This window comes from Ambystoma mexicanum, chromosome 1p (genome assembly GCF_040938575.1).
Source record: "Ambystoma mexicanum isolate Mex_15411 chromosome 1p, UKY_AmexF1_1, whole genome shotgun sequence".
Lineage (NCBI taxonomy): Eukaryota > Metazoa > Chordata > Amphibia > Caudata > Ambystomatidae > Ambystoma > Ambystoma mexicanum.
The window spans coordinates 799,514,291-799,538,973 of record NC_090921.1 but is presented as its reverse complement, the minus strand read 5'-3'; the positions used below and the strand labels follow the sequence as shown (position 1 = coordinate 799,538,973).

General features: G+C 48.9%; 1 protein-coding gene across 1 annotated transcript in view; it reads right to left on the bottom strand.

The window, feature by feature from the left end:
- Nucleotides 1-24,683, bottom strand: part of CHRNB2 (cholinergic receptor nicotinic beta 2 subunit) — a 401,185-nt gene that overhangs the window by 55,861 nt on the left and 320,641 nt on the right. Inside the window, exons 3-5 of the mRNA XM_069652039.1 lie at nucleotides 17,626-17,670; nucleotides 17,082-17,191; nucleotides 8,756-9,731 (exon numbers count right to left, since the gene is read on the bottom strand). Of these exons, the coding sequence (XP_069508140.1) occupies nucleotides 8,756-9,731; nucleotides 17,082-17,191; nucleotides 17,626-17,670 (1,131 nt within the window). The remainder of the gene's footprint in view (nucleotides 1-8,755; nucleotides 9,732-17,081; nucleotides 17,192-17,625; nucleotides 17,671-24,683) is intronic.

The following is a 24,683-nucleotide window of genomic DNA, read 5'->3' as shown; positions in this document are numbered from 1 at the left end:
CCGTTTTCGACGTCCGCAACATAAGCCATGATATAGGGAACCGATGTAAAGATGACGCCTGGCATTGATTGGAGATGAATGTAGAAACTTTGGCTTGTTTTTTGTTTTCTCTCTGTTTTTAAAGGGTTGTAATATAACCTAACAAAAATAAAACAAAAAAAAAAAAAAATTAGGCTTCACCTGTAGGACAACTTTGTCCTTGTGGAAGATTGTATGTGGGGGTTTACAGGAGAGAGCTTGTAGCTCACTCACCCTCCTAGCAGATGTTAGTGCTACCAATAGGACAGTTTTAAGCGTGAGAAATCACAGCGCGCAAGAGTGAAGTGGTTCGAATGGAGTGCCCATTAAGAAGTTTAAGACTAAATTTAAGTCCCATAAGGGAACCTGGAATGGTTTTGGAGGGTAAACATTAGTTAGTCCCTTGAGAAATTGTACCACTAGAGGAATTTTGAAATACGATGGTTCCTCCGCAGTGCGCTTGAAGATAGAGAGCGCTGCCAGATAGCCTTTTACAGTGCCCACTTGAAGGCCTGAGTTTGCCAAGTAAAGTAGAAATGATAACACCGTTGGTGTGCCACATGAAAAAGGGTCGATATTCTGTTCCCTACACCAGCTGCAAAATTTGTTCCAACGGCAGCGGTATAAAGACTTTGTTGCTGGTCTTCTGGCCGAAAGCAAAACCTCCATGACGTCATCAGGGAGATCCCAATCCTTGTACCCCAACCTTTCAGAAGCCAAGCGTGAAGGTTGAGGGTTCTGGTGTCTGGGTGGAGAACCTGACCTCCCTTCTGCGAGAGAAGATTCTCTTTGAGTGGAAGACGGATTGGAGGACAGATGGACATCTAGAAGGTCCGGGTACCACGTTCTCCTGGCCCAATCCGGGGCAATTAGGATCATGGTTTTCCGGAATCTTCTCAACCTCCTGATCATTTGAGGAATAACAGGGACTGGTGGGAACGCGTAAAGGAGTGGAAACTCCCAGTCCACTACGAACGCATCTCCTAGAGCTCCTCTCGGGGGAAATTCCTTTGAACAGAACAGATCGCACTTTCTATTGGCGCTTGTGTCGAACAGATCCACCTGAGAGGTTCCCCAAAGGGTGAAGATCTCTTGAAGGACTTCCTGAGCTAGCTCCCACTCGTGGGAGACTGTGCCCTGCCTGCTCAGAGCGTCCGCTGTCAAGTTCTTCTCTCCGACTAGGTGTCTGCCGATAGATGGATTCCTTCCCGAATTGCCCAAAACCAGAGCTGCATTGCCTCTCTGCACAGTGGCAGTGATCCTACGCCTCCTCTTTTGTTGAGGTAGTGCATGGCCACCGTGTTGTCCGTCATTATCAGGACATTTCTCCCCTGTACTGATGGCAGGAAAGCTTTCAGCGCTAGTCTGATCGCTCTCAGCTCTAATAGGTTGATGTGTAGTCTGGACTCCGATGGAGACCAACGACCGCTGATGGTCAAGTCGTTGGCATGGGCTCCCCACCCCGTGAGTGAGGCGTCTGTGACTACTGTTATCTCCGGCCATGGTTGCCAAAACAGTTCTCCTTTCAAGATGTTCTCTGGATAGGCCCACCATTGAAGGTCGTGGGCTACCTTGTCCGGAATCCGGAGGAGATCTGTCATTCTCCCTGAGAATTGTGACCACTGAATTCTCAGTGCCCACTGAAGAGATCTCATTCTCAGGCGAGCCTCTGGCACAAGGAAGATGCAGGATGCCATGAGGCCTAGCAACCTCAAAAAAGTCGAAGACTGGGGGACGTTGGGCATTTTGAAACTTGGTGACCATCTGTAGAATATCTTGAGCCCTCACCTCTGGTGGCGAGGCTTTTCCCAGGGAAGTGTCCAGGACCGCTCCAATGAACTGGAGTCTCTGTGATGGTATCATCTGTGACTTCTTTAAATTGAGGGAGAAGCCCAGTCTGTGAAGGAAGAGGCAGACATAATCTAGCTGGGCCTGGGCCTGTTCCAAAGATGCGGCCCTGATCAGCCAATCGTCCAGGTAGGGGTAGACGTGGATCCCTTCCCTCCTTAGACTCGCCGCCACTACCGATATCAGCTTGGTGAAGACCCTCGGGGCGGAGGTCAGCCCAAATGGCAGAACTCGAAATTGATAATGAAAGTCGCCAATTGCGAACCTCAGGTATTTCCTGTGTTTGAGATGGATTGGCACATGGAAATAAGCATCCTGAAGGTCCAGAGATACCAGCCAGTCCTGGAGCTGGAGGGCCTGAAGGATCTGAGAGAGAGTTACCATCTTGAACTTGTCCTTCCTGAGGAACTTGTTCAATTCTCGTAAGTCCAGGATGGGTCTCAGTCCTCCGTCTTTCTTTGGTATGAGAAAGTCAGGGGAGTACCAGCCCTTGTTCCTGTCCGCTACAGGTACCGATCTATAATTTCCTGCAAGAGGAGCGGATCTGGAACTTTTAGAGAGCTGTTCCCAGTGGATGACTCTGAGGGATGTGTAGAAAGGGTAGGCAGTAACCTTGGGCAACTGTCTCCAATGCCCAAGCATCTGACGTTATAGCCTGCCATTCCGTCAGATGGTGAGTTAACCTGCCCCCTACAGGTGTATTGTGTGGGAAGGCCTCAGAGTGGTTTGAGGGCGGCTGATGCAGATGCCGAGGGCAAAGAGGCACCTGCTGCTGCTGCGGTCTTAGTACTTTTGACCCGTCCACCTCGGGTGGATCTCCTTTGGCCTCTTTGAGCCGACTGTCCTCTGCCTTTCCCGAATGCGGAATAATAGCGAAAGGACTTTCCTCTCCCAGAGGTTCATGAGGGGCGAAAAGGAGTTTGGCGGATAGCAGCTCCTAAGGATTTTGCTGCTGCTTTAGAAGTCTGCAACTTTTCCAGACTGTCATCAGCCTTTTTCCCGAATAATGAAGAGCCGTCAAAGGGCTTATTCAAAAGTCGGGCCTGTACATCAGGTGCAAAGCCCGACTTTCGCCACCATGCATGCCTGCGGTTGTTGTACTTGCCGCCATGGCCCTGCTGATACTGTCAGCGGAATCAATGCCAGTTTGAAGTGATTCGCACATGGCATCTTTGCCGTCTTTAATAATGTTAAGGAAGGCTTCCTTTTCCTCTCCTTCGGGTATGCAGTCAGCCGTTGATGAAGCACACTCCCATAGTGTGTGACTGAACCTGGCGAGCGTACAGGTGGCGTTGATGGACTTCAATGCCATACTACAGGCAGAGAAGACTTTCTTTGCCATAGAGTCGTACCTCTTGTCATCTCTATCCTGTGGGACAGTAGCGGTCCTACTGCTAGATGAAGTTGCCGCTTGAACCACCAGGCTCTCTGGGGTCGGGTGTTTTGACAGGTATTCAGGGTCAGCAGCCGCTACCCTATACTTGGTTGAAAATCTTTTATTGACTGCAGGGATAACTTCGGGAGTTTCCCAATTAGATGCAATTTTTCTTTGTAAGGCTACATGGAAGGGGACCACCGGGTCCTCCTGTGGGCCTTTGTCCAATATATCTGTTAGGTCATCCTGTTGCAAAACAGGTGAAGGCGCAGACCAACCCATAAACTCAATTATTCTTGCCATCAGGGTTCTATATGGTGTTTCGGCATGTTCCCCTCGGTCTGTCATAACTGATTCCACTTCTGGGGAAGTGTCCAGCCCACTTGCCTCATGTAGTGACTCCTGGAGTTCTTTCAGCCTTCTTTCCTCAGAGGTGAAATCCTCTGCAGTAGGCAGTGTGGTCCTCTGTAATCCGAATGTTTTCTGGTCAGAATCTTCCCCTTCTTCATAAATTGAAGAAAGTCCAGGTTATTCTGACCTCTGAAATGGAGTAAAACCCATTTCTAAGGCAGAAGGAGCCAAACTCGTCGTTATTGGACAAGAAAACGTCAATGTCGTCGACGCCAATGTAACAGGCTTCGAAGGCGCCGAGAACGGCGTTGAAAAAACTGGAAGGGGTCTCGAAGAACTCGAGAGGATCGGGATCCTACTCGAGGGCATCGACGACGGTCTCGGCGTCGTGCCGGAGGCCCTTGAAATCACTGTTGGCTGTGGGGTGGCCTTGGTCCTCTCTTTCATCGGCGTCGCCGTCGACGATGGCGTCGAGTCGATCGACCGATGCGTCGAGGAACCCTTCGACAACGGCGTTGATGGCGCTGATCCGTGCGTCGAAGGAATCGTCGACGATGGCGTCGAAGGAATCCTCGAAGACGGTGCCTTCTTACCCGATGGCTCATGGTGCTCTCGGGTGGAATGTTTCGCCAGGTGCTGCGACTCGTGGCGTTTTGATTTTTTGGGTTTTTCAACCGGGGTATCACCCTCAGCTGTCTTCGAGGGGGTCGAGGCCGCGTTCTCGAAGACGCTTAACATTTTCTTTCTGAATTCCTCCCACTCAGCTTGAGAACTGTGTTTCGTGGGACAGGAGACTCTTTCTGGGGACACAGAAGACGACGAGGAATGGGACCTTCGACGTCTCTTTTTTGAGTGTCTCGATCTCGACGAATGGTGGGAGCTGCTTCGAGATCTAGAATGGGAATGTTTTCGACGGCGAGGAGACGAATGCCTCGACTCAGCAGACGAAACTTTCGAGGAGGTTTTGGCTGACTTACCTCTCTCGAGCTTCCCCTTGCGCTCCTTCAAGGCTTTCGCCGTCATGGACATGCAGTCCTCACACTCCGAACAATGGTGCTCTGATCCCAAGCACCATAAGCAGACCCTGTGTGGATCCGTTATTGACATTTTTTTACCGCCGTCTCGACATTTCTTGAAGCCGGATCGCAGTGTCTTCGGTTCTGATGAAGAAGCCATCGAGACGATAAGGTATATTTCGAGTAGAAATAGATAGATAACCTGACTGAACTGAGCAATGACGTTCCGAGGCCCCACGAAGCGCCGAAAAAATGGAACTGAGCAACGGACGCAGCGCGTGGCTATTTATGGGCATGGTGACGTCAACGCCGATACGGTGGCCGGCGAGGGACACCGACTCGGCGGACGTCGACGCGCAGCGCCCTCTACAGAAAAAATTTCCGAGGCCAGCAAGCTGGAAACGTATTATCAAAGATAAGGAATACGTCGGAGGACACAATCCCTTCGAAATGATACATTATACAACCCATGGAATGTTTTGGATTTTACAATCGACTCAGACTCTGCCATGAAACTAAGGTCAAACGCAATGGGTATTCCACAGGGGTTTGACGTGGCGAGGTGTACTGTTAATCCGAGGAAAGTGCGTCTGCCTGCCACTCGCAAAACAAAACGTGCATTTCTAGCCATCAAAAATGCATAGTCCAATTCCAGCATTTATAATTATTCTCTGCGTCACTGCGCGCCCGCTATGTTTGTGTGTGTGTCCCCCATCCATTTGTGCTTAAGTGCTCGTTTCCAGCAGCGCGTTCTGACTTACACAGATCACAGTCTTGCGTTTTTAGAGTATTATTTGACTGTCTCTTTGTTTTTGTTCTTTTGTTTCTGCTCTTTTTTTGCTGTCGGGTGTTTTATATATATTTATCTGTCACGGGTGTCCCAGTTTGCGGTTCCTAGGCTGTGCACTGTATGCGTGGTTCTGTTGTGCGGTTGCCATGGGCGCTCATGGCAATTGTTGCAGCCTCGCTGTCCCTTAGTTGCATTCGGCGACTTCTACTTTTCGGGGGGGGGGGGGGGGGTAGGTGTGACATGTAATGAAGGTGCGCTCCTTAAAATGCATTGCCCTTGCTTGCTGCCCGTAGGGTTTAGAGTTTCGCTCGGGGATGCGAAGGGTGGGGTTCTTCTCTGTAGGACGTCTGTGGCCTGGAAGGCTCAGCGCCTTCTGCATCACAGAAAGGTCCTTGGCAAGCACATGCTTCAGAAAGGCAGGCATTTTGCAGATTGGGAGGGGGGAGACATGGGTTTCGGGGAGGGGGGAGACATGGGTTTTGGAGGGTGGTGGGGCAGGTTTTCAGGGGGCAAGGCTGTTTGTGCCCCCGGCACACAAAACTGTTAAGATGGCCTGCAAGCCAAGCTGCATTCAGCTTTGTCTACAGCTTTGAGATCTGACTATCAGACACGATCGAAAGTCTTGGAATTATTTTTAGCATGAAAGACCTTCGGACTAGGAGTACCAGAGTCATTAACTTGTTATTCCTACAGCATCTTTGGGTCACTTCTCAGAATTGGGCATATTGTTGTGGTGTTGGACTCCAGGGATGATTTTCTGGCACACATGTTGGGTGGAAGTTCATCCTGCTACTCTCCTCTCGCCCGACCTATCAGAAAGCAGCTTGCTGACTTGAGAACGTATTGCTTGCCCAGCTGCAGTCAGACCAAACCTGGCTTTGGGCTGCGGACCTGGATGAAGGCGGCTCGCTACACTCACCTGACATCGCATCTCTTAAAGGGTGTAAGATGTTGCGCATGCTCTCTTTGTTGTGCTAAGGGCGTCCCTTTTATCACAGTGCATTGGCTTTGCCTCTGGGATACCAGCACTGGATGCCTCTTGGAACCTGCCTGTGTTTCTGGAAAGTGCTTTTGTGATGATATGGCGTTATCTATTCAGTTCACTCTCATCAACAAAGAGGAGGAACTGGGGGCCCCGGTGTCATTATTAGTAGGTAGTCGGGGTACCAGATGACAAGGTAGCATACTTTTTGTACATCAGGGTACGAATGGGCCCTTTCCTTATGCACCAGTTAATACAACGGGGCTCACTTTGGAGCTCCCAATATATTCCATGGAGGGGAACTGCTACGTGTACACTTTTGCATAGGCAGGTCACTGCCGCGTAATAGGTGTATTTGCACAACGGAGGGTAACACTGAGGCTGAAAAAAGTGGCGTACACGCTTCTGCGCCACCCTTTTGCACTCTGCCATGCAAACTGACTAAAAGCCGCCTGACATGGGCGCAAGGCAGCAGCATTTGATATGATATTTTATTTGTATCGCGCTCATACACAAGTGTTTCAGAGCGCGACGAGGCAAGGAGAGGACAAAACAACGATCTTACTAGGCCCAGTGGCATTGAGAACGCGCAAGTGCAGGGGAGAGGGACCGGGAAGTGCAAGGGGGCGGGGAGGAGGGTAGAGCAAGGGATTTACAATGGATTCCTATGGAATCTGCCTGATTTTTAATGGTGTAAAATGCAGACGACCCCATAAGAATTCAGAGTATTGGCGCCAGCATGAAAAGACATGCTGGCAGCAATGCGTGGAGCATTTGCATGGCGACAGGAAGGCGGAGGTGGAATCGTAACTTGCAATCTGGCCTTCCTCTCTACCATACCCGTGTGTGAAAATGCGCTGTGATGTAAACGGAATGTGTAGCAGCGCTACGCAGGGCTTTCACACATTTTATTTACACTAAGGCTCATTACCAACATCTGTCCAAGCCTTCAGGTGAAGCATTTGGGAGCTAATTTTGCTCCAATTTGTAATTTGACGGAGGGGACCTGGTAGCTTTGCAGCCAGGCGTAGCCAGGGCCCAACTGCCAAACTTTCTTCATTTTCATGGCGCAGTACAAATGTGAATGGCACAATGCAGCATACACTCATGTACGCTGCCTTTTGTCTTTCCTATTTGCACTTCGCCATGCAAATGAGTAAACGTTGCCTACCATGCTCGCATGCTATGCAATGTTTAATTGTACATGAAAGCATGTCAGGCAGCGTGTACTGATAGGTTATTTATAACACACTTAATACCAAGAGGTTTCTAAGCGCGGACCCGGGGATCGAACCTGTGGTCCTCTGTGATGTCTTGCTTCCAAGGCAAGCACGTTGCCCCTGAGCTATCCTCCCTGCATAAAACAGACGGGCTCCACAGGGACCCTCAGCATTTGCGCTGGCATGAAAATGCAGATCAGTGCAAATTCTGGGCATTTGTATGGCGGAGAGGAAGGGAGGCGGCGAAAACACAAGTTGCGTTCTGCCCTTCCTCTCCGCCATACACATGAATGAAAATGGGGCGTGATATAAGAACCCAGAGTCAAAGCCTTACGCAAGATTTTTATGCATGTTTCTTACGTTACGCTACACACGTGAGCCCCTTGATGCACTGCAAGACAAAGCTATTTAGACAGGGTCACTCAGTTTGCTCCAAAGGGGAGACCGAGGATATAACACTGGTTCCCTCGAAACATAGCTGACAGCAATAACCAAAAGACCTTATTTCCTCAAGAGATTGCAAAGAGAATAGAGCTCATTTTCGACTCCACGTAATGGGAATCGGCAGCGTAAAAGCCCTGAGTGAGGCTTTTACGCCGCCGATTCCCGTCACAGCTTGTTTTCTAATATTTATATTGTGGAGAGGAGGGGTGGAACCCAACTTGCGTATCCCACAGCACTTCCTCTCTACCATACAAATGCTCCAGCATTTGCCCCAGGCATGCATTTTCATGCTGCCGCAAATGCAGGGGATCCGAATGGGGTCCACCTGCATTATGCACCAGCAAAAAGCAGTCGGTCCCCATGGGGATCCATTGCAAACCATGCCTGCTATGTGTGTATGGCAGCCAGTGGTTACTTCACTTGCATGGCGGAGTGCAAAAGTGGAGGCAAAAGATGGTGTACAGGCTTGCATGCAGCCTTTTGCCTTGCACTTTTGCACTCTACCGTTCAAACGACCAAAGTTTGGCAGCGTTGAGCTGCTTACGTTGCAGTGCTAACACCACGGCTCCCCACTGCCAAATATCAAGCTCATTTAAAATGAGCACCAATAGGTTTAAAGGTTCTCTATCTTGTTCCCACTCACCACCCCATGCCGCCCGCACACCTCCAATGTATAGTTGACCCAGTGCCCCTCTGTCTCTTGGTGCTTACGCTCTGGTCGTCGTCCTCGCTCTTCATATGGTCAGCAATAAAGCGCACCCCATCCACTGCCTCTTCCAGGCCGCAGAAACACTGTCGACCCTGCCTGGTCTCCCTCTCCCGAAAGCCATTCACGCTGTCCAACACGTCAGCAAACTTGCTGCCATACTTCTTCATGGTGGCTGGGTTAACAAAGCATGTACAGGACTTGGCCCCGTCCCGGGCAAAGAAGCTGCCACTCGCCCGCTCCTGGGTCTGCCGGCGCCTCCGCAGCCGCTGGCGGGCACAGTTCTGTCGTGGCTGCTTCATGAAGAGCAAAGTGGGCAGCTTGTCCAGGAACACCACCTTAACCCAGGGGGGCATGGTGTGTGTGGTGGGCGAGCGGTGGTGCACGTTGAGGACACACACACTGGTGACGATGGAGAAGGTCACCAGCACCATGGTGAACATCAGGTACTTGCCAACCAGCGGAACGTCGAGGGACGTGGGGGGCACGATCTTGGAGATCAGAAGGAGGAAGACAGTCAGTGCCAGTAGGACAGAGATGCAGAGTGTCATCTTTTCCCCACAGTCTGAGGGCAGGTAGAAGACCAGTATGGCCAGCGAGGTGATGAGGATGCAGGGGATAATGAGGTTGATGGTGTAGAAGAGCGGCTTCCGTCGAATGATGAAGTCGTAGGTGATGTCCACATAGGTAGAGTCGTCGGGGTTCTCGTTGCGCCTACCTGGTAGGGCAATTATATCCCACTCGCCACTCGGAGTGAAGTCGTCCAGGCTGGCTACGTCGCTCTTCAGCACCAGGTCAATCTCGGTGCGATCGTAGGTCCATGAGCGGAACTTCATGGTGCAGTTCTGCTGGTCGAAGGGGAAGTGCTTGACCTCAATCTTGCAGGCGCTCTTGTAGATGGCGGGTGGAAGCCAGAAGATGCTGCCATCATACGATATCACCGCGTTGGAGTAGAAAGAAACTTCATACATGCCATCAGCACTGGGGGGAGACAGAAAGAGAGAGGTGTTAATGTTGCAGAGGAAGATCGGCCAAGCACAAGCGAATCAAGCACAGGAACTATTAAGCACCTCCGACACACCCAGAAATATGTGTCACCTCCAGTAAAACTCTACTCAGCCCAACCACCATAGATTTCTGAAAGAGCTCGGCCATGCCATTGTGAAAGCCTCTGCCCAGTGGCGCCTCACCTCCGGGGGCTTCCTTGTGCTTGGTGGGTAGTTGCAGGTGGCAGCTTAACTAAGAGTAGGAGAGGTTTGCCATTTAGTAGCGCTAGTTGTGGGCATCAGCAGTCTTTGTCAATTTATCTCATCAAGCCTGACTGCTGCCACCTACCCCTGTTTCATGCAGGCCCCAGACTGCTAGCAAAGCGGAAGCTAAAGACTTTCAATACCCACAATGCACTAGGAATATTCTAAAAATGCCATGAAGCAGACAAGGGTGTGCTCCATGGAAGGACTTTATTCAAAAATCAGCATGGTGGTGCAGATATTAGCTTTCATTAAATGCAGACGTTATATTTCCCGACTTCTGTAAAAAGAGAGGGCATTTTTATGGAGCTGTGGTAGCAGAAATGGATGTAAACCTGCCCTGCCACGAGTGACACCTTTTTTTGTTTACCAATTATGTTATATTTTATCTATAGCGTGCTTATACACAAGTGTTTCAAGGCACGACGAGGCAAGGGAGGGGTACAAGGGAGGAAAAGACAACAATCGTCCTTGGCCCAGTGACATTGAGATCGCGCAAGTGCAGGGGAGAGGGAAGGGGGGAAGTGCTGAAAAGGGGAAACAACAAGTAGTGTGGCCAGCTCGTGGCAAGTGCAGGAGTTAAGCGCAGACAAAGGTGTCTAATAAGTGCAGGTAAGGGGACTGTATTGATGTAGTTGCTGTAGTGATTTCTAATGCTCTACACACACTGTGAGGGAGGTGGGTACAACAGAAGGAAGCCGATTCCCAAAGCCAACCAGATGATGTACAAGCGGCAGCAGGAACCGGACTAGGCCTGGGTTCGGACAGCGGTGGGAATTCCACTCAAGGTACGGAATGATGGCTAAGCCTCCAAGTTGGGGGAGTTAACTGGGCCAACACTTGCCTTCTAGAGCAGCGAGAGAATGGTGGTGGGTCTGGTCCGAAAGCAGTTGGGGTATCACAAAAGGGAAAGCGATGCGGCTCCAGGGCAGCTAGATGGGGGGGGGTGCACTAGGGCTGCTGTCACCATTGGAAGTGGTGAAGAGATGAGTCCTCTCCATGGACATTTCTGGAAGTTTCCTTGGCGTGGAGCAGTAGCAATAGGGAATTCCAGAGGATGTAGGCTGGGACGTCCAGCCTTTTACTGCCCTATCTCTTGGGTTCAGTGCAGTGGAGGCAAAGCAGCTTCATCTTTTATAGGCAGCAGCACCTTACATTCTGGGACTTGTAGTTTCATTTTTACCTAAAATCCCATCATGCAAAGATGCAGATGGTTAAAAGGCCAGGACTCTAATGGGGGAAGAAACTGCTTTGGTGATGCCAGCAGACTGTACTTTTAGCATTTGGACAAACTGGTGGCTCTTGACTTATTTCCTTAAGACTACTTAGTTGTATTCGTTTTGCAGTTCCAGGATTAGGGGGTTCTAGATTTCATGATGTTATGCGGCAGGGTTCTATTCCGCGTTCTACTGTCATTTGTATGATCTCTGAGCTCTCTGGGAGCATTGAGGCATTTGTGTCCAGAGGTGAGCCTCGTGTGCCCATGAGGCTAGGCTGCAATGGCACGGGGTATGGTATGCAAGATGGTGGTGAAGGTGGAGAGGTCTGTTGTGCGATGTCTGTTGGGAGAGATGGGATATCTAATCGCCTTGTGTGAGTGGGTTATTTGATCTGCATATCGTGTGTTTGTGAGTAGGAGCTCAGGGAGGTTAGTGGAGGGCCATTCAGAGCATCCATCACATGTGTCCGTGGCAGCATCCTGGTGGGCGTACCCGTTGGAAGTGGTGCCCTTTGGGGGAGGTGATTGTGAGGAGATGTCCTAAAGCACACTGGTGTGGGCTCGTATCTCAGGCAGTGGACAGGTTGGAACAATTGGCCCTAGGTGAGAGAGGGAAAACACGGGGTGCAGGGAAACGTGGGGAGTATGCAACATTACCAGCGGAATGCCTTGGAGAGAAAACACTGTATCCTGGCGCAAACCTACAGGTTGACACCTGGGTGCAAGGATTTAGTAGTACAACATTAAACATAATTAATGGACACCTGTGATCAAAATACTGTTGGCACCTTCAGCCAGAAGACACCTATGAATGGAATGAGGTCCCCTGGGTTAGTTTACTGTGATTTTATTTCTGAAATAACAGTGACGTACAATTACAAAGTGCAATAAATATTGCAAGAAAAAATATTGACATGCCTTTTACATTGCCCATTGTAAAAATACCTTTTCTGTTGTGGGGTTGGAGGATACCAACCCCCCTTACCTCTCCTACTCCTAAACTCGCCTTGTCTCCATCTCCTTTATCCCAATTTTAACCTAAATCTTTTTTTACACCTAAAACTCACCCCTATCATTACACTTTCTTGACTTTATTTCGATATTTATTTCTGCTGGTCGGTATTTTTCACCCACTCCAATAACCAATATCATTTCATCTCTGTAAATTCAGTCGTTGTTATTTCCTGCAATATTATCACTGGAAACCCTCTGGGCTACCTGTGGGCAAGCTCAGTGGGAGACCTGGGATCAGGGTTACTGTGGCTTCCTTGGGAACCGACACACAGTGGGTGCCATGGGATGTATGCTAGAAAGAAGCCACCCTCCTGCTGACCCGGAGACACAGGATCTTGTAAGAGTGTGTAAAAGCTGGAATGCAGTTTGCTGTTGACACTGCAAGGGTCTGTTCTGGCATTGGCATTTTGCAGTTATGTACCATGGATGGCCTTCAGTGCATGGGTCCGGATTTAGAAAGTAATCCATGTGTCGCTCGCGAGCCTTCTCACTCTCCTCATGAACATCAGAGAGTCTACCATCAGCAGTTGCAATAGCTCTGAATGTCCCGCGGAGTTAAGAAATGGCGGCATATCTGGGGCCCGCCCCAGAATAAGTTATGTCCTAGAGCCAAGTTCTCAGGTGGTACATTAAGGATATCTCTAACCAGATTACTCAGGCCACAGAGGTGAAATCATTAATGCTACCTCGACCATGGGAAAGGGATCTAGGGTTGCATGGAGAATCGCTTTATAAAGCTTTAAGCAGGTCCACAATAACGAGCAGAAAGGACGCAGAGCTGCGTTTCAAGCCTGTATACAGACAATTAAGAAGAGATCCCAGCGTGTAACCTGGGCCACAAAGTTGAGGTCAAAGCATGCATCCTTCAGGGAGAAAGGGTGAGAGGGCTGGACGTCAGGTAGTTGTCTGCTGGACTGAGTGGGAGGGGAGGGATAATGGAAAAAGTTTGTATTTTGAAGTTGATCTCCCTATTCCTAAATTACAAATCCAGCTATTTCTCAATTGTATTTAAACTGGCCCGCGAAAGCATCCGCATCTACAGATTTATTTTCTTATTCTTTGTCAGTCCACAGATTTCTTGTCAACCGACACCTTCTGTTGTTGGGGTCTTTTTTCCCAAAACCCCCCTTAGTGCTTTGAAATAGTATTTTGTGTGGCATAGGTTTGAATAACATCACCAAAATCATGTGAAAGATAACCTGGGCCAAGTGCTTATACTAGATAATGTATGGAATCAAGTCATTGATGGGCCTGAAGCCAGAAGCTCCAGTGTTCTTTGAGGTATGAATTCTAGCTCTCTTGCTGTCTTCATGCTCTGAGAAGGTGGGGATCCCTCATTCAGCAGGATGTGCCCGGGGTGGCTTCCATGACACTAGGTCCTGTCTAGTGCAACTTGGTCAATGCAGAACTCCAGAAAAAGGGAAGAGCCCATCTGGCCCAGCAACTGCCCACCCCTTGACAGGGAAATCAAGCAGAGGGACAACATCCATTAGATGTTCATCACGCGTGAAGAAAAAGGATTGACTCCACCCCCCTTGTGATTGGGGAACAATACATCCCAGTCAAGGAAGGGTGCATTTCTCCTTCTGAACATGGCATAACATCAAGCAAGATTCTTATGTCTTCTCGATCATTACCCCAAGGTATAGATGTTCTCTCCTTCACTTCCCCCCTTCTTCCACATCTGTCTATCATCAGTTGTCACCAGAGATAATGGTGGAGATAAATGTCATCATGGATTTGGAAACTTTGGGCGCCATGGTTTCTATTCCCACTTCCATGAAGTGGAGGTAAATACTGGAGACTTGTGGACCATAATGAACCTCATCTGGTCCAATCAGTGTGTTACAGACATGGACTATGGATGGTCACTGTGCAGCAGTTCCTTTCATTCCTACAACAGGGCGATTGGCTGGGCACCCTACATCTGAAAGATGCTTGTCCGACTTACTCTATTTGGCACCTGTGCAGCGCCTTCCGTAGATAGTGGCAGGAGGGAACCATCACCAGTGCAGGGTGATTTGCTTTCTCTCTGCACAGCTTCCCACATATTTCCAAGTTCATGGTCGTGGTAAACATGCATCTTCAACAGCAGGGCACACCCATGTATCACTACCTGGCTGGCTGGTCTATCTGTTCTCTCCTAAACCTCCTCCTTCCAATGGGCCTTCCAGTGATGTCCAGGTTGGCTCCCATGTAGAGGATTCCCTTCTTTGGGGTCATAATGAGCATGGCCAGGGCCAGGCCCTTTGCACCGAAAAAGGGCCCCTGAGAATGATGTATTCCCATTTCAGGTGCAGCCCTTCCACCCCATTCCTCTGTTTCCAGTTTGTGCTGTGACATGTATGATCCTAAACCCAGGATTTAGCAGCATATATCACCCTAATCCCAAGTGGTCCTTCATGCATGCTTTCACATGAGAAATACCCAGTTGCAACAGGCGGCAAATTGTGATTGATTGGATGGCTTCCAATCCCAGAGGCTTCCCATCACCAAGGAGGTACTGAAAGATTTCCACTGGTAGATAGTAGAATCTCACCTCATGGTGGGAGTTCCTTTTTTTTTACTCTGGAGTCCAGCATATCAATAACAAGGGACTCTTAGCAGTTCTCTTGGGATGCAACCCTGGATCAACGTTAGGTGTACATCCTGTGGTTGAAAGGGGACAGGCCATATCAAATAAATATTCTTGAGCTCACAGTGATCTGCTAGGCCTTTTGAGGTATGTCTACCATTTGCCTAGGGTGGCAGGGTTCTGGCATACACAAACAGCAATGCTTTACATAAACAAGGAAGGGGAACACACCCTACTCAACTGTGTGTTCCAAGAGCTCGGAAACTGGGAGATTGACCAACACAATGAAGGGGCTGAAGTGGACAATTCCAAAAAGCTGGTGCATCGGAGCACGCTGGTGGATCTGCCACAAAGGACAGAGCTTCATGATCAGGTGGTCGAATTCATCATCAGGAGATGATGATTTCACTTAATTGATCTGTTTGCGACTTGGCAAGATTCAAAGTTCTGTGACTGCCTGCCATGGATGGTGAAGGGCCAGTGCTCCATTGGGATGCCTTTCTACAGAATTGCGCCGTTTCCACCTCTATACCTCAGCAACAAACGAATCCCCAATTTCGGGGTGAGTACAGGCTGTTGTCTAATACCATGTGTTCCCAACCAGCCAAAACCGATGTGGTGTTCAGCCCCTCTGCACCTATCAGCAGCACAGATCTGTCCCAGCCGAGGGTTCAAGTTTTGCACCCCTTTCCTTAAGCTCTTGACAATATGATACTTGCAAGCTTGTCTATGGGTAGCTGGATTTATTGATCATTAACCCAAATGCCCTGCAAGCGAGTAGGGAGCTGCTTACAAAATTTCAGTACAGGGGTAAATTCTGTGTACGTCTGAGTGTAACTCGCTTTCATGCTCCTTGAATCAGTTTCTATATTTTTGCCTCTCAGCTGGCCTCCACGGGCCTTCACCCACATAGATGGACTGATTATACTGTGCCCCTTATCGTGGGAAGAACTCACACTATATTTGGCACCTGACTGTTGTGCATTCAGTTCTGGCCCAGCACACAGCGTGTTTGGTCACCATCGTACTGGCACGAGGAGTGGATGAGCCCCCAGCTCTGCTAACTGGTGAGAGTTGCACTGTTTTTTCATAATAACATGATCCTGCTGACCCATTCACATGTTCTGCTTAAAATGTTGTCACATCTTCACCTCAAACAAGAAATGTTATTTTGACCTCTTTTTTTCAGGAATCCATCTTCCGGGGCTCATGGTCTCTCTACCATCTGAGGTTGTAAATTTATAAACCAAAGAACTATAGAATCTGTGATCATCTCTTTGTGACATTTGGTGGTCCTCCTACAGAAAAACAAAATCCAAAATCTTCATGTGGCATGCTTGCTAGTCTCTTGTGCCCTGGAACCATGTAAAGTTTATAGGATCACCCAACCGGCGGGAATGCATGCACATGCCGTGAGTGCAATGCAATACCAGGGGTACGCCAGAGACATGAACTAGATGTCAGCGGTAGAGCTGCGACAAGAGTAACGCTGCATGCTTTCTGTAAACATTACTGACTGGTCTCCAGCTACAGGTATGATACACTTTCTTGCTAGGTCTTCTTCAAAAATGTTTTTGGCTAAACAGGGTAGTGTGCTGCCACCGTGCCCACACCTCCCCCCAATCAGAGTTGGACGCACTTCTCAATCTATCCCAAGAGTCTGGAGAAAGAGGGGACAAGGTGTGCCAGCAAGTGCCAATGACTTACCATTGTGAGACTCTTCCTGGTAGTCCATATCGCCCTTCCTACAGAGGACCCAAACATTCATGGAGGGCTTGAGGCTGCGGTATGAAAGCCATGCACGCTTGATCAGGGAGGGTTGAGGGGGAGGGAGTGGGGGGCTCCTTGTTTCTGTGCTTGCAAAAAATGTTTGAGTCCCAGTACCAATGGTATGGATATTCCAGGAATGTGTATGACGAGGGGCATGGACTACCAGTACAAACGTCAATAAAGTGAGTAATTGTTCTTATGTATCTGAGGCCAACAGAAATAAGTCGATATCCTAAACCACAGAGGAAAGTTCTCAGCAGTTATCAGGGTTCATACAGAAGATACTAAATATGTTTCTGGGAGTTAGAGAAGACATGAAAATATGACTCCTTGACAAGTTTCAAACATTAGAAGCAAGAAAAGTCTGTCTTAGTGATAAGGTCAACGTCTTATTTAACCTTCGTCCTTTAGAAAGACCTGTACAAGTGACCCCAGCTCTCGGAGCTACCCAGACCCCGGCTCTCAGAGCTGCCCAGACCCCATGAGTATCACACAGAACCTACTTGTTGTACAGGACTACGTCGGGTAACCAGATGTGCTTGGATGGAAGCCTCACTTTCTTCATCTGATCAAATTCTTCTGGTTTCCAGGTTAATCGATAGTCTTCCCATTCCTGTTTAAGATTAAAAAGAGTAAAAGGTAACGCTTAGAAAGGGAAGATTGATGCAAAGGAGGATGAATAAAGGAGAGTAGTAAGTGAGATGGGAAAGAGAAAGGTGGATGGGCGGAGTAAGAACGGGTTTAGGAAAGGAGAAAGTGGGAGGAGGAGAAACTGGGATGGGAGAGGTGGAAACTTCCGTAGGAGAAAAGAGGAAGAAGAGGAGAACATTCATATGAAAGAGGCAAAACTGCAGAGGAAGTTGGCATAATGGTCTGGGAAATGGGGATATGAAATGGAGAACGAGGCTTGGATGGGAGGAGTGAAACTGAGATAGAGGAGGAGAAGCGGTGATGGAAACAAGGAAACTGTGAGGGCAGGGAAGGTACTGGGCTGGTGAGGAGGAATTGGGATCACGTGACAGGTAAAATAGCCACAGAGGAGCTTACTTGAGTTAACCAGACATTGGTTGTCATTATCTGCTCTCTCTCATGCTGCAAAGAAAAGAAAATGCTGGTTAGTACTGTGGTCTATTCCCAATAGTGTCTCCAGAGCCCAGGGTTCAGAATGGGAGAAGTGGGTGACTCTGGAATGAAATGAACCTGTGTGAGGCGGTGAGACACAGGTATACATGAGACTGAGGAACTGCACTGTATGGATTTAGGGTAAGACCCAACTACAGTGGAAGCTCGGTAGAGATATCATTTGAGACCCAGCGATACTTCAAATATAGGGGTAAGTGGACGTATATGAAGACTAGTGAGGGCAGGACAGACCTAGCATGAGACACAATGCTGCTGGGTATCTAGAGGCGAGTGGCGCTCTCTCTGGGTCAGCTATTTTGCATAATGCTATTGTGTATCTAGAGGTGAGCAACGCTCTACACAGTTCTAGCATAAGACACAAGTGCACTATGTATCTAGAGATGAGTGGTGTTTTAGATGGGTCTGGTATGGTGTGCAATGACACTGTGTATCTAGAGGGGGGTGACTATCTAGATGGGTTTATCATGGAGCACATTGCCATTGTGTATCTAGAGGTGAGTGATACTCTAGGCGGTTCTAGCATGAGATACAGCGCCACTGTGTATCTAGAAGGGAGTGATGCTCTAGACAGGTCTAGCATGGTGCACATTTCCACTGTGTATATAGAGGTGACTGATGCTCTCGATGGGTCTAGCATGGGACACAATACCACTATGTATCTGGATGGTGATTGTGCTCCAGGTGGGTCTAGCATAGGACACATTGCAATTGTGTATCTAGGAGTGACTGACATCTGCAGATGGGTCTAGAGTGGTGCACATTGACACTGTGTATCGAGAGGCGAGTGATGCTCTACACGGGTCTAGCATGAGTCACAATGTTACTGTGTGTCTATGTGGATGACGCCCTAGACGGAATTAACATGGGACACAATGCCATGTGTGTCTAGAGGTGGGTGACACGCTTGAGGGGTCTACCATTGTGCACATTGCCACTGCGCATCTAGAGAGGAATGACACTCTTGACTAGTCTAGCATGAGACACCGTGCCATTGTGTGTGTAGAGGTGGGATGTATAGAGGTGGGAGACGTGCTAGAGGAGTCTAGCTCAGACACAGGGCCACTGTGTGTATAGAGGTGGGAGACGTGCTAGAGGAGTCTAGCATGAGACACCGTGCCATTGTGTGTGTAGAGGTGGGATGTATAGAGGTGGGAGACGTGCTAGAGGAGTCTAGCTCAGACACAGGGCCACTGTGTGTATAGAGGTGGGAGACGTGCTAGAGGAGTCTAGCATGAGACACAGGGCCACTGTGTGTATAGAGGTGGGAGACGTGCTAGAGGAGTCTAGCATGAGACACCGTGCCATTGTGTGTGTAGAGGTGGGATGTATAGAGGTGGGAGACGTGCTAGAGGAGTCTAGCACGAGACACAGGGCCACTGTGTGTATAGAGGTGGAAGACGTGCTAGAGGAGTCTAGCATGAGACACAGGGCCACTGTGTGTATAGAGGTGGGAGACGTGCTAGAGGAGTCTAGCATGAGACACTGTGCCATTGTGTGTGTAGAGGTGGGATGTATAGAGGTGGGAGACGTGCTAGAGGAGTCTAGCACGAGACACAGGGCCACTGTGTGTATAGAGGTGGGAGACGTGCTAGAGGAGTCTAGCATGAGACACAGGGCCACTGTGTGTATAGAGGTGGGAGACGTGCTAGAGGAGTCTAGCATGAGACACTGTGCCATTGTGTGTGTAGAGGTGGGATGTATAGAGGTGGGAGACGTGCTAGAGGAGTCTAGCTCAGACACAGGGCCACTGTGTGTATAGAGGTGGGAGACGTGCTAGAGGAGTCTAGCATGAGACACAGGGCCACTGTGTGTATAGAGGTGGGAGACGTGCTAGATGAGTCTAGCATGAGACACTGTGCCATTGTGTGTGTGGAGGTGGGATGTATAGAGGTGGGAGACGTGCTAGAGGAGTCTAGCACGAGACACAGGGCCACTGTGTGTATAGAGGTGGGAGACGTGCTAGAGGAGTCTAGCATGAGACACAGGGCCACTGTGTGTGTAGAGGTGGGAGACGTGCTAGAGGAGTCTAGCATGAGACACAGAGCCATTGTGTGTGTAGAGGTGGGATGTATAGAGGTGGGAGACGTGCTAGAGGAGTCTAGCTCAGACACAGGGCCACTGTGTGTATAGAGGTGGGAGACGTGCTAGAGGAGTCTAGCATGAGACACAGGGCCACTGTGTGTATAGAGGTGGGAGACGTGCTAGAGGAGTCTAGCATGAGACACTGTGCCATTGTGTGTGTGGAGGTGGGATGTATAGAGGTGGGAGACGTGCTAGAGGAGTCTAGCACGAGACACAGGGCCACTGTGTGTATAGAGGTGGGAGACGTGCTAGAGGAGTCTAGCATGAGACACAGGGCCACTGTGTGTGTAGAGGTGGGAGACGTGCTAGAGGAGTCTAGCATGAGACACAGGGCCATTGTGTGTGTAGAGGTGGGATGTATAGAGGTGGGAGACGTGCTAGAGGAGTCTACCTCAGACACAGGGCCACTGTGTGTATAGAGGTGGGAGACGTGCTAGAGGAGTCTAGCATGAGACACAGGGCCACTGTGTGTATAGAGGTGGGAGACGTGCTAGAGGAGTCTAGCACGAGACACAGGGCCACTGTGTGTATAGAGGTGGGAGACGTGCTAGAGGAGTCTAGCATGAGACACAGGGCCACTGTGTGTATAGAGGTGGGAGACGTGCTAGAGGAGTCTAGCACGAGACACAGGGCCACTGTGTGTATAGTGGTGGGAGACGTGCTAGAGGAGTCTAGCACGAGACACAGGGCCACTGTGTGTATAGAGGTGGTTGACGCTAGTCTAGATGGTTCTTGTGTGAGACACATTGCCACTGCACATCTGGAAGTGAGTGACGCTTTTGAAAGGTCTAGCATGGGACACATTGCCACAGAGGGCCTTCAGAGCAAGATTTCTCTGGAATCATTGGGGTGCCGAGAAGTGAGACGTAACAGTGTCTAAACACAATTGGACTGTGCCCTGGATGGTTATCAAACTAAATTAGCAGAAACAAAATCTCACGTTTCACTTTTAGTTAATACAGCTGCGGGGCCTGCCATTGTAATTACAGACGGAAACATATTTGTAAATCCATTCTTTAAAAAAGGCCTATGTACTCTCACATGATGTCCAATTTAGGCCTCTGGAACCTCTCACTCGTTTCTGTTGCCAAAACTGACCAAGAATGGATCTGCAGCATTTGGAATCACCCGTTCCCCTTGGGATTTAGACGGCCATAGAGCACGCAAACAGCTTAAGTTACCCTGATAGGTCAGCTCATCCAGTCAGCTGATGGGGGATTTAGGAAACAGCTACACAATGGCTGAAGTCATTTTTTAAAATAAAGATGCAAACAAAGGTTGGTCTCATGAGCTTATTACACACATTCAGTCTCTCTGCCCCTCCCCCGCTTGCTCTCACGTAACGCTAGGCCAAAGAATAGGCAAAGAGAGAGATGGTAAGGGAAAAGCAGCCCTCTCTCGGGTAAGATGGTAAGGGAAAGGCAGCCCTCTCTCGGGTAAGATGGTAAGGGAAAAGCAGCCCTCTCTCTGGTTAGACAGGGTTGAAGGATGTGACCCGTTGTTATGCTTACTAACCTTTAACATGAGTACTTTAGTCGGGAGTACTATCACTAGGGAGTATTAACTTTGCCAGAGCTCAGTTCTGGGCATTGCTGGTTTGGCAACTGAACTGCCAGGTGCTGTGGGGATAGCACTCAGATACCCTTGCTGCCCCCTCTCCTGCACCTCCCTTAGTTGCTGATTTAATGGAGAGTATTTGATCATGGTAACTTAAAAGTCAAGAAAAAAAAGTCTTGGAGTTTGTAGACCAAACAATTTGCTATTTCATTTATTAGTGCACCATGTCCGTTATGGGACTGATAAATTGGGGGATCTGCCTTTATTAAGCTTTCATGATTAAGAGTTGGAACACCGGCCTATTAAAAACTACTTCCAGGCCTCATGAGTTATAAGGAAGGCCTGGGTTCCCATCTTTAACATGCAATGTGGTGTCATGACACTACAGAGGTGGTGCCTCTTTGCCATGAACAGCCCTGGAGGATCCTCTGGTTTTAATCCTGGATGATCAGAGTGGCTACAGGTGACGAGAAGGGTTCTATGTCATTTCATCGACGGTCTTTTTTTTTAAGCTTTTTTTAACGAAAATGTTTCAAGGAAAAAACTCATCGAATTTTCATTTTTTTATTTTTGGGGAGGTCCCTCCAAGTCCACAACCCCTATTGTTTTTTCTCTATTTCCGATCCTCCGACCCCTTATAGGTACTTTCCCCCCTATATTTTTCAATGAGTTTTTTTGTTGAAAGGGTTTAGTTAAAAAACATCTAAAAAAGACTGTCGATGAAAGGACATTGTACTACAAGAAGGACACGTAGAACTCTACCGCAGGTTCGCCTCCTCCATTTCCGCTCTAGAACTGTCCCTTCGTCGCCCCGCTTCTCCAACTGCCCCTTACCCTCTCTGCCCGCCCCCCAACATAAACAGCGACACCTCTCCCAGTGGAGCAGTTCTTTGCCGCGCAGCAAGTGTGGCGCGTCTAAGTCCTGCATTGTACTTGCAGCAAGGCAAAGACAGGTTATCCTTTTTAGATAGTGACAGCTCAAGGCCTTCAATTTAGTGCCTTTTGGAATTTCTGGAAGTTGTGTAGAACTCCATGAAAGTTCACTGGATGTCTCTGAGACGAATACTGTTTTGTGCTTTAGAGACAAGCAAAGCAATTATTGTTCTGTTTGGCGGGGAGTACGTCCTTGGACGCAAAGCATCAACTGCTGTGCCACCACTGTGGGAGAAGTCAGCTAGCATCCTTTACAATTGTGGTAGTTTCACCTCCCCTAACCCCTGCAGGGTTATCCCTCAAAAAGCCTGTGCTCTAGACCTGCCCCACCCCCCCACACACACACAGTTTGTGCGATAGTGCCTACAGCCATTCAACCATACTCCAAACCTGCAATAACATGCTTTAGTGCAAACTGCCAGGCTATTATGCAAGTCTATGCAAAAGGGACGAGCATACTCGTCCATTTTGATCATGCGCTTGTTATAGTTAGACATACAGAAAAAGTAAATACGCCACTATTTGTGTCGCTGTAACGTCAGCCACTGGGCTAGAGTGTACAAGCAGAGCTCATGTGTATTACTTTTATGGCATTCAGACACCAAACTCTAAGCCCTGAAGTGTTTACACCATGCGCGCAGCTTAGCTAAACCCACACAGACAGTAATTATTGTATGCAGCAATGACTGCACTATTAGTATAGTGCTTAGTGTGGGCAGCCATGCAGAAATGTTGTAAATACTGCATTATTTGTATCACGTGCTAGATATAAGAAGACAAAAATGCAACCAGGAAAGCGTGCTCCAACGAAAGACGCACCCAAGTGTGAAATGTTGCCTTTCGGTTCTTCGTGCCACGTGACACAGTGGTGCACATGCCTGAGAGTGCCGGTTCTATCAGCCTCCTTACCATTAGACCGTCGCCTTCCTCAGCTAATGCTCCCCCGAGCCGCACCAAACAGTCGAGTCTCACTATCTGCATAATTATCGCCAGCGCCATTTAACCTATTTATGAAACCACTCGAAGCATTTCATTACGAAATGGACGGCTGCCAATTTCAGCAACAAGCAGACGCCACACGGAAAACCACCCCGTGGCAAGGCTGCCAAAGAGCATCTCGCAGTGCAGACCCATAACAGACAGTAATGACCTGGCCGGGCGATAATGTGTTACAAATAAACCCCCAGAACAGTCCAATTCTGCTAATGAATTCACCGCAACTACTTGAGTTAATTAACGAGTTACTTCTATGCAGCGACACAGAGGAGCCGATACTGAAGCTGCTGCCAGGAGGGAAAGCCTTGGGTGTCGCATGGAATGTTTACACAGAGAAACAAATATCCATTTCATCAGCAGATGGGATGCTGCTGCAGCATTCCAATCAATGTGCACTCCAGCTACCATGGCATTGGCTACTAAGCCAGATCGGTAGAGTTAATTTGTAGCTAGTGCTGCCAACTCGACTTGCCCCGCCCCCCCAGCACTCGTGGTCTGTATCTGTAACCCTACAGTCCACCCTCTCTCTGCACTTATTAGCCACCCGCTAGCTGCACCCTCTGATTACCGGCACTTAGCCACCCGTTACCTGCACTTCTCCCTCTCCCCTCCCTTTTTGCACTTCTCCCCTCCCCCCTCCATGCGCCTGCGTGATCTGAATGACACTAGGTCTAGTAAGATTGTTGTTTCGTCCTCTCTTTGCTTCCCCCTCCTTGCCTTGTCGCGCCGAGAAACACTTGTGTTCAGGCCCGTTATAAATGCCATTTCATATGATATCATCACCACATCAAGCACCATGCCAACTGCCACAGTCACCACGTGGCCATCCCCTGCCGGGCTAACATCTATCGAATCCACTGTTTGCAAGATGGCTGTTTTTCGGCTATTGTTTTCATCATCTTAGAGAATGTTTCGCTACATTATTTGATTGTAGTCATTAAACTCCTCTAAAACAAATCAGAGATCTCTGAACGCAATCAATAATACTCTATTATCGACCAGAAACCTGACTCTTGACCTGAGCCACACGGAAGAGCGCATAAGGGGGGCTCAGCCTGTAAAAGTGCCAGTTTTTATGCTTTCTTTAAAAAAACGTCAATTTTTGTGCCATTTTGCGGGATCGCGAAATCGCTATAAGCTGGAGACTCTGCACAGGGTACATACCGGCTGCCCTTTGATGCTGGAAGCACCTGGCCACGTAGTAGGTGTTGTCATCTCACATAAGACTCAACAAAGTATTTTGAGTGACATGCTTAATCACCATAATGTAATTCAACTATGTACACAAGACAGTTGCTAGTGTCCATTCTAGTGCTGAGCTGCTAATGTTAGTTGTTACGCCGGTTGGATACCAGCTCAGGCCTCGTAGCATGGAGGAGCGATGGGGTGCATCG